The sequence below is a fragment of the Eurypyga helias genome, unplaced genomic scaffold (genome assembly GCF_000690775.1).
Source record: "Eurypyga helias isolate BGI_N326 unplaced genomic scaffold, ASM69077v1 scaffold13034, whole genome shotgun sequence".
Lineage (NCBI taxonomy): Eukaryota > Metazoa > Chordata > Aves > Eurypygiformes > Eurypygidae > Eurypyga > Eurypyga helias.
The window spans coordinates 16,583-31,113 of NW_010244412.1; the positions used below are offsets into that span (position 1 = coordinate 16,583).

The 14,531-nt window shown below is 37.5% G+C and overlaps 1 protein-coding gene across 1 annotated transcript in view; it reads right to left on the reverse strand.

Annotated features, from left to right (window-relative positions):
• Positions 1-14,531, reverse strand: part of ITGA1 (integrin, alpha 1) — a 44,863-nt gene that overhangs the window by 4,253 nt on the left and 26,079 nt on the right. Inside the window, exons 13-26 of the mRNA XM_010149749.1 lie at positions 14,374-14,517; positions 12,724-12,978; positions 12,168-12,298; positions 10,802-10,965; positions 10,525-10,661; positions 9,476-9,586; positions 8,836-8,921; positions 8,497-8,632; positions 7,471-7,551; positions 5,556-5,632; positions 4,792-4,881; positions 3,700-3,802; positions 2,088-2,201; positions 333-437 (exon numbers count right to left, since the gene is read on the reverse strand). Coding sequence (XP_010148051.1) covers positions 333-437; positions 2,088-2,201; positions 3,700-3,802; positions 4,792-4,881; positions 5,556-5,632; positions 7,471-7,551; positions 8,497-8,632; positions 8,836-8,921; positions 9,476-9,586; positions 10,525-10,661; positions 10,802-10,965; positions 12,168-12,298; positions 12,724-12,978; positions 14,374-14,517 — 1,734 coding nt within the window. The remainder of the gene's footprint in view (positions 1-332; positions 438-2,087; positions 2,202-3,699; positions 3,803-4,791; positions 4,882-5,555; positions 5,633-7,470; positions 7,552-8,496; positions 8,633-8,835; positions 8,922-9,475; positions 9,587-10,524; positions 10,662-10,801; positions 10,966-12,167; positions 12,299-12,723; positions 12,979-14,373; positions 14,518-14,531) is intronic.

Consider the following 14,531-nt stretch of genomic DNA (forward strand, 5'->3'; position numbering starts at 1 on the left):
CCCCTTGTCCTGTCACTACAGACCCTTGTAAAAAGTCCCCCCCAGCTTCCTTGTAGCCCCTTCAGGTACTGGAAGGTGCAATAAGGTCCCCCCGGCCCCTCCTCTTCTCCAGGCTGAACAAGCCCAACTCTCTCAGCCTTTCATCATAGGAGAGCTATGATGAAATAAAAGCTATAGCTAGTCTACAAAGATGTTTTTCAGGCTATTAAGGCAAATTAAGTTTCCATAGGATACAGTTTAAAAGAAGTTTTTATATATTCATTGCAAAAATACTCAGGTCAAAGATCTGGGTTAATATCTGGGATGAACATATATACTCTGTGGAGGCTTACCATAATTGTATCTTTGGTAGGTTCTTTTATTTTTGGCAACACAAATGGTTTCCCAGTGCCGATCTTTAAGGGATCTACAGGGTAACTAGTTTGGCAGATGGCATTCTGTTAGCAAAAATACAAATATTATTCTTATTGTCTGAATATGTAATCTATTACAAAAAAATGCTCTGGAAACATGCCAACATTAATAATATTTAATATTTAATAAAAATAATATTTACTAATTGCTAAATGTAATAAAACTAAATATTGCAAGAATGCAGAACAGGAAATTCAGATGGTCTAGGTATTAAAGTATCATTATTCAAACAACAAATGAGCTTTTTATGACATAATTTAACTTAAACTCTATCCCGCTACCTGATCATCTGTAGAAGCAAACAAGAGCTTCCTGACAGATGATCACTACATGGACCATCAAGAGGTGGCTATTGAAAGAGCTAAAGAGCTTTTGCATGGGTATCCACAGAAGTTCTGCTGTAGCAAGCAGGTTAAGTGCAGGATTCCGGAACCCCCATTCCAATGCCCAGAAGGGTGTGTGTGTGCTGCCGCACTGCTAAACGTCCAGGGCTCCTCCAAAGGCAACCAGAAAATCGTTTGGTGTCTTCAGTGCTGGGGAATTTGTTGTTTTTCAGTCAGATCATTCACTTTCAAATTGTTAGCATGAGGAGGACTGAAAATCCCCTGAAGTGCACTTTAACACACCGCTATCACTAGGGTGTAGCTAGCGGTAGATGAATTATACCCGCAGAAATAAGCACAGATTTGCTGAATTTATGTACAAACTTGGGTCAAATGTGGTGGGTGATTGTCTGGGAATGAAAATAATGGTGGAAGGAATTTGGAACAGACATGACTTCTTTGTATTCTAAATATGAAATATTTTGGGTTGTTTGGATTTTGTTTGTTTGTTTATTTTAAAGTGAACATTGAACGTTCGTTTAGACCATTTGGTTTATTTTTCCATGGTTCAACACATCAAAATTAAGTGAGATACTTGGAAAGAAGTGCACATGTGTAGCATCTCCGAGGGAAGGATAAAACCCCCAGAGGTTTAGGTCACCAATTAGTGATATTTGGGTTCTTCAGCCATTCGGTTATTGATATAGCTCTAGTTTTAACATCTACATATCTGGAATCATGGGACTTCCTGGAAGTGTGATCTCTTCCAGCTGCTCTGGAGGACTGAAATGGAAAAACTCAAATCAGAGCCGCAGTGAAAAGCATTTGAAAGACATGACCTACAATCTCCTTCAAGATGTCTCGGTGCCCTAGAGAAGGAGGAAGTGAGAGGACTGCTTGTGCTGGAGAGCAGACAGGCATGAAGGATGATTTCAGTAGCAGAAAGAAGTGGACTGAACGGGAGATTAAGCTCTAGATGTACACAGAGGACTAGAGAATTTGCAATAAGCACTGCTGACAGTGGAGATAATCGGAGGATCTCCTGAGAAACTCCTGCCACTCATATCTCAGTCTGGACCTGTCATCACTTGGCAATCTATCAAATGAACCATGTTATAGTCCTATTATTGTTCAACACCATTTTAAATTTGCCTGTTTCCTTTTAAGAAAATTTATCTCTCTGTCTTATGCACATCTGTACATACTCAACACACCAGCATCTTGTCTTTTAGACTAAAAGCAATATCTACCTTGAAGCAAAGCATAATCCCAAATATTTGCATTTTACAGTTCCTTACAACAAGAATTTCAAATGTAAATTAATCATAAAAATACAAATTCCTAGCTTACTTGGGAATGTGACAATGCAGTAAAGTACAGAAGAGTGTTCTTGGCTGCTGTTACATTGGGAAATAAGAGCTGCAGTGTGAGGTTTGGCACTGGAAAGTGTTCACCCTTTTCAATCTATTGAAAAAAAGAAAAATGCTTTGATTAGTACTTTCATTATTTTGTTGGTATTTGTGAGTTTTTTTCCTTTCATCTTTTTTTATTTTCTCCTGTGTTTTTCTACATTTCCACGGCTAGTTATGCAAAAAGTGGTGTGATGAACTCTTACTTTTTCCCCAAGAACAGCCTATTGTGAATTAGCAGATGTTCTTCTGTGGTCTTCAGTAATATAATGCTCTAATTGAAGAAAATCAAATGAACAGGACAAAAAGGGCCATTTTGACAGAAATTCTTTCTTGTTATATTTTTTACTGCATCCTCTTGTCATCTGGGACTTCTATCTAAGGTAATTTCATTTCAATTTTTAATAAAGCTCCCAAAATCCTTTACATAGGAGAGGAGCCAGTGGTTTGTCCTCGCAGTTCCTCCTCAAGTATGCTGAGGCAGCATCCCTCCTGCTCACCTGCTGCTCTCCCCTGTTTTCCTTGAGATGGTCACAGGACATACCTGTAAGCTGCTGCTGCTTCTGGACAGGCCTGCTGTGGCTGAGGATGGAGAAAGCATCTAGGTGGAATTTCTGGCAGGGGAATTAGTGATCCTGTCTCTGAAGTGGACAAGTTTAACAAACACTCAAGAAGCTGTGTAACTATTTTCTTCTGGCTACTCATTTGTGATAATCTGCTTGCAGAGATGAGTTTTGCTTATGAGATCAGAAGTGGTATGCCCTATGGTCCACCAGCTTTCCCATTCAGAAAGTAAAGGTTTTGAAATGAGATGAAAAATGTTTTAAACACCCACAAAAGCTTCAAGATTACTGGATTTGAACTTTCAGATCAAAAAAAGAGTAGATGAGTAAAATGCTGTAGGTGGGTTAAAAAAATAGAAACACTCTGCCATTGGTATTTCATGAGAGCAAGAACTTTCCCATGGTCCATTTTTACAGGCAGAAGTTGATTCAGAGACTTTTATCCTTTGCATATGGGACCCTTGTTCAGCTTTGGATTTGACACTAGGAAACATGGATGCACTCAAGATAACTAAATTCAGTCCTACTGCACCTTGGGGCTGGGCTTCTAGTCCGCATTTTCCAAGTGATTATAGTTTGCAACAGTCATTGCATTAGGAAGACAACATTCTTGGAGCATGGCATTTCTTTTTCAAAGCTGATTGGATTTGGGAAACATCCGTTCTTAACTGCAATTAATGCAGGTCAAGTTCTCATTTTACCAGGCCATGCCCTCTTTGCCCTGCTGAGGGCAGCAGATGAAAACCCTACGAGAACTACTGCACAAGGATGGACCACTCAGAACTTCTGACTCACCTTGTTCTGAAACAAGCAGGGGTGAAAAAGGTGTTAAACACAAAACACCCATATAGAAAGTTTAACAAATTGCATAGCTGCTATTTAAGTAATAGGCTATCACATTAAGCAATTCAAGCCAAATAATAAATAAGAAAAAATTAAGCCAGTGTCTGTATCATAGTTTTAATTGTTTCTTACTTTGTAATTTCTTACCCTATAATGTAGAGTAACTTCATCCCCAATCTGCTCTGTTGTGTTAATAGCAGTAGGTATGGTATCATTTGCTGCAATTATGACATGGTGCTCTTTGAAAACACTGTGGGTTAAAAAACAAAAAAAACCACAAAGAACTCCAATAAGGACAGAAACTTCATAAAAACTCTAGCAGTTAATAACATAGGTCTTTTCATTGTTTCATGAATCCTTCAGGACTACTCTTGTAATTAAGAGTACACTCTATTTCCAGTGAAGTTCAACTCACCCACTTTCTGAGTAGAATCAGAAATTTTCATAATTTTAAATGTTTACTTCAGAAGGAACTACAAAATAAGCAAATATTGGGCCTGATTTTGCTGTTCTTATTCTAGTTGTACAGTCCCTTATCCTCATGTCCTATAAAAGACAGGACCAAGTAAAAAAAGAGCAAAACCGGCATGTTCCAAATTCAACCTTCTTCCCAATGGGAGAAAAAAAAGGCTGGCTTTGAACCATGAAATGCATCCAAAATGAACTTGACTTAATTATTTACAGCTGTGAACCATGCAGTGTAGTCTACTGATAATACTTATCATGTTTTTCAGGGTTGGAATTTCTTATTTCTGAAAAGAAAGCATACTACAAAACCTGCATTAAAGTTTACGTCTGAATTGATAAAAACAATCCCCTAAGAATCTAAAATTAAGGCTAATTTTTGCAGCTGGAAATCAAACACCACACCATGTAAGATGATAGTGATACAAACTCATGACCATCAGGAAGTTGGAAGTATTTGCTTTCTTATGTACCTGAAATGCCTTTGAATGAATAAAGCAAAGTACAAGCATCAACGAAAGCTGATGTTGTACTTGCAAACAGCAGATCAAGTTTAAATAGATAAAACGGAAATACAGGAAGATAAGGACAGTTACTGCTCCATTATTTCACATAACTGCTCTTTCCAATAAAGCCTGTGCTTCCTGTTCATGAGCCTGGAAGCTGTCATCCACAGATACTGAACACAGCTCAACAACAAAACAATACTACATTCTCGTTTAACACCTGATATGTACTGTGCTAGCAAATAACAGTACAGAGAAGCATCATTACCTTACAAATATTAATCCTACTTCATATTTTACTGGAATTGTAATGTGACCTCTGTTGTCACTCAGGGTCTCAGGTGGTTCTTCACTGTCACTAAAATAAAATAGCATATGCCACTCAGATCAAACTGTGCAGGTGCAACAAGACTACTAAGTGGGAAAGGATTTTAAGAAACAGAAATATCTACAGCTCTACAAAGTACTCGTTTCAGGTTAATAAATATCTCATAAAAATAAGTTCAAAATACTCTTTCCAGTAACTAAAAGTTAACTCCTGCACTAGTCCCAGCTCAGAGATGCATCTTTGTTAAAATACAGACTGCAGTTGACTGAATGAAAATGGACAAAGTAAGGGCCACTACTCTCACGCTATCTCTGGATTTTTCAGGGACAGCGAACACTGAGGACAACTGCATTCCTTTAGTCTGTCACAGACAACTTCTGCAATGCTCTTGATCTTCGAAGGCCAGACCTCTTTGTTTAGCATCAACTGTGATTCATGTTAAAGGATGCAGTAATTTTGTAAGAGAATAAACTTCTACTGAAGGTAAAACTACTGGAAATTATGACTCATTCGTGGCAGGCTCTAGAAACAAACAGCTATTTTTTTAGTCCACTCAGTCCACTGCTGGACTGAGTGTATTTGTAAAGCTATGAGCTCTACAGATTGTTTAAATACCTCTTAGTTCAAAAAGGTCGTCCTTGATTTACTATGAGCTTTCTGAGAAAAAAAAATCAGGAGGTAAACAAGTAATGATTGCAACTAACCTTGTTGCATATACATGAACGGTGGCATTTTCCAGGAGATATGATGCGTTGAATTGGAAGGATATTTTGAAGGAAATCTATTTGGAAAAATACAGTAAACATTTTAAAGGTGGGGGGTGGGAGGGGCAGGGAGAAAACCCCAAACCCAAAAGATCCCACTAATAAATTTTGCACTGATGAAAAATGAGCAATTTTTTGCTACTTTTACCTGTAGAATCCTTATTCGTATTTTAACTCTTTCCTATGAATGAATCTACTTTTTTGTATTTGTCCCAACCAAGAAAGAAATCTAATAGTTATCACTTACTAAACAGAAACGATAAATTTTCAGAACTGAGAAACCTCCGTAAAACTCATGTAAGAAATACATAGCTAAATAATTCTTAATAGAAATCAACTGGTCTTGCAAGCAATTCATCCAAACCTTTTTTTTTTTTTTCCTATTGAGGAAGAAACAAAGCTTTAAAGCCTGGCAATTGCAGTGGAGATGAGCTGTCTATAGAAGGCTGCTGGAATCTCACTTAATATATAGTAAAACACCTAGAATACCTAACAGAAACGTTTACAATAAAAATAAATTACTATTAGGTCTCACAAAAAATCCCTACTCATTATAACTAGGGCAAATCTATCACAATTTGGGACTACACAAAATTTGGGAACACTGTCCCAGACAACTCCCTCTTCAGATCCTGACACTTAGGGGTAATTTTATGTGAAGCAGCAGTGTTACTATTTGTCACTGTAGAGGATTTTTCAGCTCAGACTTTTATTTCTCTTTATTACAAACTGACACAGAGAAACAGGTCTTAAATATTTCTTCATACTTAAAAAAAGAAAAAAAAAAAAAAAAAGAAAAGAGCCAGGAAGAGCCTTTAAAAAGGAATGCATCATGGATACTTATCAGTTAACCAGAGATAAATTGATTTCTGAATGCAAAGGAGAGTATGAAATTTTTAAATTTAGGGATCTGTAGCTACAAGCTAGCAAGCAAAGCATGAAAGGAAAATGTGAAAAATCCAGTAAAGCCGGGAATGGAACATTGGGCAGTATGCTTATTTGGCTGCAAGAAAGTAACAGCTGACTTAATCCCTACAGGTCCAAGACACGAACTGGAATGTGTATGTGGGAGGCAATATGAGAGGACATCTCTTCTGATCTTCCCTGTGTCACGCATCTGCACCACGGACCTGACTTGACAGGAGAGCAGACAAGAAAATGCCAGGTAAGACAGCTGGTCTTACTTGCATGGAATCTGATATTTCCCAATTTAATATCAGAACTATTTAAGTGACGTTTAGATGCATATTTTTAAAGGCTTAGTTTAGCTAAAGCTCCCTCTCTATTCCAGCAGGAGATACAGACTTACCACTGGACCTGTTGGAGCTCAGTTTTAAGTGGACTGCTTGCTGGAAAGGCCTCTCACTCCCCGCTGAGTAGAGGTGAAGTCTTGATGCCAGGCTTTGCTGGCATCCAGGTTGGCATTTCCACATACTAACCTATTCTCTTTTCAAACAACTGACTAAATTTTACATACAAAATAACTAAAGTCACAGGCTCCAACCTGTGGAAAGCCACAGTATCTGATGTCTTTTCAGTAGCTCCGAACCAATATCCTACACACCTGGAGACAGACCCTTCTGCTCAGGGGTGCCACTTGCCATCTGACAGTGCCAAGGACAGCAGTATGCACCTATTACCTCCACAGACACACAGCTGACAGCCCAGGTACTAAAGATCTGATGTTTTCCTATCTGGCTCAGTGCTGTTCATGTCAAGGATAGCTTGGGAAAAATGCATGGACAGGTAACAGAGTGAACAAAAGATAAAAGAAGCTCAGACGTGATAGGGACTGCCCTGGCCTTAGAACAACAACATGGAGCAAGGAAAACTCGCATGCAGGGGTAGTTTTTACCTCTTCTGCAGGTTTTAGAAATGGATATCCCACTTTACAGGTGATGTTGTGATTAGACTCACAGCTATCTTTCTGTATATCCTAAAGGAAAAAGAAATTGAAATCATGACCTTGTGCAAACACTTCTTAAATTCTGACCAAGTATCAAGAACCTGTTGAAAATATATACCATTGACACATCTCGTTGTCAAAACATCGTAAGAGCCAAACCCTTCATTGAACTGGAACAAAAATAGAAAGCTGTAACTTCTGCAAAACGATTTCCACCTATGGATATCTACATCAATTAGTAGCTATTATTTCCTTTCAGTGAAAGTGTTCGGAACATTAGCAATTACATACAAACTGGACATCATGCAAATTAGTCATAGGGTCAAGCAGAACAACTTTTGTTTCAGTACAGAGTTTTTACATGTAACTCTGGAAATGTATTCCTAACTTGGCAATAAAAGTGACAGTCATACTCCATAAATTATTGCTACAGGGTCAGCAACAGTGTTACAGGTTCCTAATGTACAACATCAGGACTGTTGATAGGAAACAAACCCCTAATATTTCCCACCTGAACTGAGGTGAATTCATAGCTACATGCTGAGGCACACAGAAAAAGAGCTGCCTCAGGTAGCGATGAGACAGGCACTGCTCTATGCTTCCCTACCAAGACAGTGCTTTTTCTATACAGGTGCAAAAGGCAAATTTTTGAAAAGGCAAACCTTTTGAAAAAGGTTCAGGAGCTGTACTGGTGAATAATGAGGCACTTCTGGCTCTACAGTTGTACAGATGCTTCATGGTGCTGACGTTCGTCTAAGATGCAGGCACTTACTGTCTAAGTCTCATTGTGAAACTTGCATCTGTAGTTAAGAGAGGCTAGGCAAGAGTCCACTCAGGTCAAAATGCACAAAAAAAGACCTCTTCCACTCAACTGAGGTGATGCCAGGGCAGTGAAATTCAGGCCTAATAAAAAGGCTTCCTCCAATCTCTAGCAATACAGGTTATGATAAATGTGATGATGTGAAAAATTCCTACCTCAATGCCAGCAAAAATAATATTTGGAGAATACTGAACCAAAACTCGGGTATTATAGGCACTGTCTCTTTTGTTCCTCACAGAGAGCTGGATGGTGAACTTATCATTGCGTGACTTTACAATGAATGGAGAAGAGCTGTAAAATAAAGTAAGAATGTTGGACATCTTAACTTTTGAATCTGTTCTTAGCATAAAGAGGAACTTCTTTCAGTGTCCAGACTATATTGTTTCTGATTTGGAAATTATGCCACAGCATTATCTTATTAGACCACAGAATTTATAAATTACATAGAAATTTTGTACAGACATCAAGTGATACAATAAACCCAGTGTAGTTACCTGTCTCCAGCTATGCTTGCTTTTACATTCAGAACAAGATCTGAAATGCATTTATTTTTGGCTCCACAATCTTTAGTGAAAGGAATCTGCAACAATAGTATTTTTATTCTCAATTTTATTACATTTATAATTAAAATGAAATACTTGCATTTTAATTAATTATCTAATTTTATACAAGGCCTTCTGTTTGATAATCAGAGAAGTCCTCCCTAATATTAATCAGTTAAACATGCCAGTATCCTGTAAAATGCACAGGTGAAACAGCTTTCTACTCATTCCCTTCTAAATGATTCATCTAGGTTAGAAGAAGAGGCAACAGTAGAAGTATGAATGAGTCCAAGTACCATCAAAATACATGACTAACATTCCCCTGATCTATCTACGTAAAAAATGACAGTAAAATGGCTTGTACTGTCTTCTATCTTTAAGTCTGGAGAACTTTAAGACCCCAGGCTGGTTCCCAACCATACTGGATCATGCTTTTCATTCCTGGAGACTCACTTAATAGGAAACATCTTATGGACAGACTCAATGACCCTCCCCCTCCAGCCATTTTGTGGACAATACTTTCAGCTCTTGTGTGGGCTATGAATTTTACCTTAAATACTTTAGTTATTAATATAGAAACTTGCTGACTTACATATTCAGATATTGAATTTGGCAGGTTGCTATCAAGAACAGGTCCACTTTCTGGATCAGAAAAATTGAACTCCAGCAAAACCTTTACAGAGTCCTGAAAGTCAGGCTTATCCTAGAACATAAAGAAAACAAAACTGCTGTTATGAACATCCACTTTAATATCGAAGAAGGTTAAAACCCCCAAAAATGCTGAGGTAAAATATTTCTCAGCCACACTGTTGCCATCCTTGCTAAAGAAGCATTTGAATGTTCACAGTTGATGATAAAGCATTTAATGTGCAAGCCAATCCTTATAAATACATACTAATGCTTTTGTGTATATCCTCTCATCATAAAAATAGCCTGAGCAGATCCAATACAGCTTAATTTAAGAATGTCTCAGAACAGTCAACTCATAGACTTTTCTCTTTTACTTGCTCTTAAAGGATCAGTAAGACAAACAGCACCAGTATCAACTTGTGTGTTGGTAGGAGATATATTACATATTCAAGCAAATTCTGGGAATCATTTATCGTTAGTTTTTCACATTCATAAAACTGTGGAGTCACTAAACATTAATACACACCCACATTCACTCTGCACATTAGTTACAATCTGGGAAATTTCATACTCACTGTTGTTAATTACATTTCTGTTTTGCAGAAAGTATCTGCAAAAGTATCCTCTACCCCAAACCTAATTTGCAACTTTTTAACTACATTTTAGTAGGAGGAATTGCACCGATATGCAAACTAGACTTCCAGCTAACATGCTAATGCCGAGTTTTGAATGCATCCAAACTACTAACCATACTAACTGCATGGTTTATCCATGTGTGTTATGCTCTTTCTTCAGACAAAAGGTACATAGACTGTTCAGAGTTTATGTATATAAAGTAAATAGTTTATATACAGAAACAAATATATAAATTATAAGTAGTAAATAAATGTTATGTACACATCTTAAGATTATTTCTGAATGCTGATATTGTTGTCCAATTTACAATTAATGGAATACATTTGCTTTATTATAATGTCTACACGAGAAAAACACTTTAAATGATTTACTTGCCAACATGTAGAAGTTATGTTTAATACATTCTGTCCCTTCAATAGTTATATTTTTTTGCATTTTCCTCTCCTGGCTTTCAGTGAACAAGCTTCGAGATATTTGTCTTTGTGAGTCGAGAGTAATCCAATACTGCAGACCTGTAAAGGAAGTTGAGATCAATATCATCAACCAATTTGCCTCTTCACATCATTTTCCTACCACCAACCAACCATCCCCACTCCTCCCCCCCATATCTTAAATACACTTTGAATAGTGACTTTAGTGCTTATCTACTTACTGGATTCAAATGTACCTTCCTTTGACTTTAATCTGGTCTTAAAACAAATTGTGGCATTTATACATATTGTTTTTCTTTTATTTATCTGACAATTTTGTTGTTGGATGTTGATGCTTTTGGGTGCAAATTGCATGGAAACATTTACTTCAGCCACATCACGAGACCTTAACAAACCACAAGAGAGAATGTGCATTGAAAATAATATCAGCAACTTCTCTTAATTTAAGAATGAACTTATAAAATACGCAACATTCAACATTAAAATATATGTACATTATGATTAATTATACACTCTATACTTAGTACCAGTAAACAAAAAATTACAGAAAAAATAGTCACAGGACTTCACTAGTGCTGTATTTGTTTCAGAACAGGTACAGGATGGAATAAGTATTTTCAAAAGAATCTCTATAGACCTCTATAGAGCCAGTCCCTTGTTAGAAGACACAGAAGGCCCAGACCCATCCTTGAGGGTATCCACAGATGAACTAATATGCTACTTCAACAGAAGCTTGACCTGGAGGGTAGTGTGCCATTGCTTAGGCTGGGGGTAGATAAACAGGCTGAGATTCACTACCAATTTGCTTCACTTTAACTCCCTTTTGCTCCCGTCCCTGCAATGCATACCTCTCCCTTTGCTCTGGATCAGTTCCCTTTTTGTCTGGAGACAGAGTACGCCGGTGTACTAAACCAGCAGCAAATTTAGGTGGCAAAAATAGCTTTCTTCAGATTTGTGATCTAAGCAATGCAGTGAAGGGTCATCTCATTGCATTAACACACGGAACTTTCAAAAAGACAAACTACCAGATGAAGGTGAGGAGAAGCTGGCAGCTTGAGTATGGTAGAACAACTTGACAAACTTGATCACCTAGCCGGTGAGTTAGGTGAACAGCAGGGCAGGGAAAGCAAGGAGCTTGCCTTACCAGAAAGTTTAGCTAAATTTTTCCAAGTTTTTCTGTAGAAAGTCAAACCAGAGTTTTCTTATGAGGAAGTCAAATGAGTTTTCTCAGTGACCCCTTCACATTTGAGGCTGTCCTTGACATTGCTAATAAGGTAATATGCAACATAGTGTGAAAAAGAGAACACTTTCTTTTTCTATTTTACTCAGTTCCACAAGTGGAACCAGTTTCCATTTTGAATATGGTTTAGGAAGACATGGTCTAACAAGGTTTCTAAAACTCTATTTATCCATTAATTTTTATACCGATTCCTCCGGAAAGACATGAAAATATGAAGATTCAGTGTCAGAGCACTAGATGAAATCAGTATCCTCACAACAGTCCAAACAGTAGTGCATGCAAGTTACATCAGCATCTCAAGCCAAGCGGCTATTTTCTGGCCTGACAGCTGCTGTGAGTATCCGTACCAGAAGAGGGCAGCCCCACCAAGGCCTCCAATGGTGACATCAATAAGCCCGTCATCGTTCAGATCCATTTCTCCATGCACAGACTGGCCAAAAAATTTCACTTTCTCCCCATCTCCACCTGATGCAATACGCTGTGAAAAACATTAAGAGGTTTATGCACTGCATAGTGAAGAATTTTATAGGAACATTCAAGGCACATTTGTTGGTGGTTAGACGGTTTTTAGACTTTAAATATACTAAATTTTCATTACAATACTCCTAAACCAGTTACTATGGTGATGAACACACTATAAATATTCAGAATTGCAAAATATCTACTTTTCTGGCTGTACAGAACATTTCAGGAGGTTTCCAATAAAAACATGCAAATATATTTTCTAATATTATTAGGGTCAAATCCAGTTAAATCAGACCTAGAATAAAAGTGGAGGGCATTTTAAAAAAGAAGCTGTCATAGCAGATGAGCTCACAATATGATTCTATGTTGGGAAGACACTAGAAAACAGGATTTGTTTTACTTACAGTGGTTGCCGGTTTGTAAAGTTTTACTTCATACCTGTGAATATCTTTTACTGATTGTGTTGCCATGGCCATGATAAATATAAACAGCTCCACGGTGATCATCCTCTAAGGGAGAACCTATTACAATGTCATTATACCCGTCAAGGTTGAGATCCTTCACTGCAGCAATTGCAGTCCCGAAGCGTGCACCGCAAGGCTCATTCTTAAGAACTTTGCAGGTGTCCTGTTTTAACGGCGAACAGCATGTTTGCTTTATAGGTTCAAGACTCATCTGATATTCAAACTTTGTCTGTGAAAGAACAGATTTAGAGTTTTTGAATTTCCATCAATGTTTTAGCATGCAGGCTTTTAACAGCTCTGGTCCAGAAGACAAACTGATGAATTAAATGAAATCATGTGCTATTCCTAGTGACTGAGTGCACTGCAGAAACTGTGACTCTGTAACCATAATTCAAATGTTATTTCTGAGCAGCGGGTGGGAAAGACATTCTTGCTCCCTCTCTTTCTGCATTTAGATGCTCCTTGTATTTCTTGAAGTTAAAGGTTCACAGAAAAGTGTAGTATCATAACAATATTTAGATCTTATTGTGAGGAAACCACTTCATTCTTAAGGTAGAATAGAGTTCTTTCTAAAGGCATTCCCTTAGTCTGAGAAGTAAGCCAAGTTTCTGATGAAATACAGATGGCAGTACTGTTATTCCAGAACGAAAGACAGCATTTCTCTTACACAGAACAAATGCTGTCCTCAGTAGACACATACTTCATGGCCTAATGTATACATTCTTCTGGTCCAGTGTGCATCCTAGACCAAATACACACATATAGTATGGTGTGTAACCAATCTTTCCAAGAGACTGGTGCCATGAATCACCTATTAGGGATTAGCAGCAGCAAGTAGTTGCTGCACCTCCTTTATTTGGAGATGGATAAAAGGAAGCACCGGAAAAACAGATTTCAAACCCTCACATTACTGAATAACATGGAATTCTTATTTTCCTGCCAACCTTATTCACCAGAAATTTGTTGTTAATAACATACATGTAGAAACTGGAAGAGTTTCTTGTCAAATAGACCCACTCCCTTTAGATCCTCTTCTTGCAATAATATTTTAGGGGACCATCATTGCTGAGACATATTTTGATAACTGTTGTAAGAGTACACAATGTTACTGGACTAAAAGAATAATAAAAAAAACCCTATGCATAGAGAGAGACTTATCAAATTAAGAAGCTGACATGTAGCTGACATATTCCTCAATCCAGTCATGACATGTTAGGAGCTGTTGGATGCATGTGGTTTAAATCTAGGTTTATAAGCGAGTCACAAGGATATTGAGGCACACACTTTTAGGATGGATGAGCCCTACTTTTTCTTAATCCATGAAAGCAAAAAGAAAATGTGATAAGAAATTAATCATATAAATTTGCATCTATGCTATGTTGTAGCTTACAGGATACAGTACTTATCTATGTAGTACACTCCCTTTGAAAAAAAAGTGAGAAAACAAGAGTTCGAGAAGAAAACTTTCAAAAATAAACTGTATTACACTCTCAATTGCCAAAATCATGTTTCTGTTTTCAACAGGTCATCTTCTGCTGCTCAAATGATTGTATTTCTTTAAAAAAAAGGATATGAAGGCAGTAAGGAACGTGTTCTTTTCATAGGCAATTAACATCATCCTTACCTTGTTCAGACTATAAACATAGACTTTCCCTTGCTCCTCTTTCTCAGTTCCCATATACATAGGAGCTCCAACAAGAAGGAGGTCTGTAAATGAGTCTCTATCAACATCAATTGTGGTAATAACACCCCCAAAGTATGATCCAATCTGTAGGGAATACA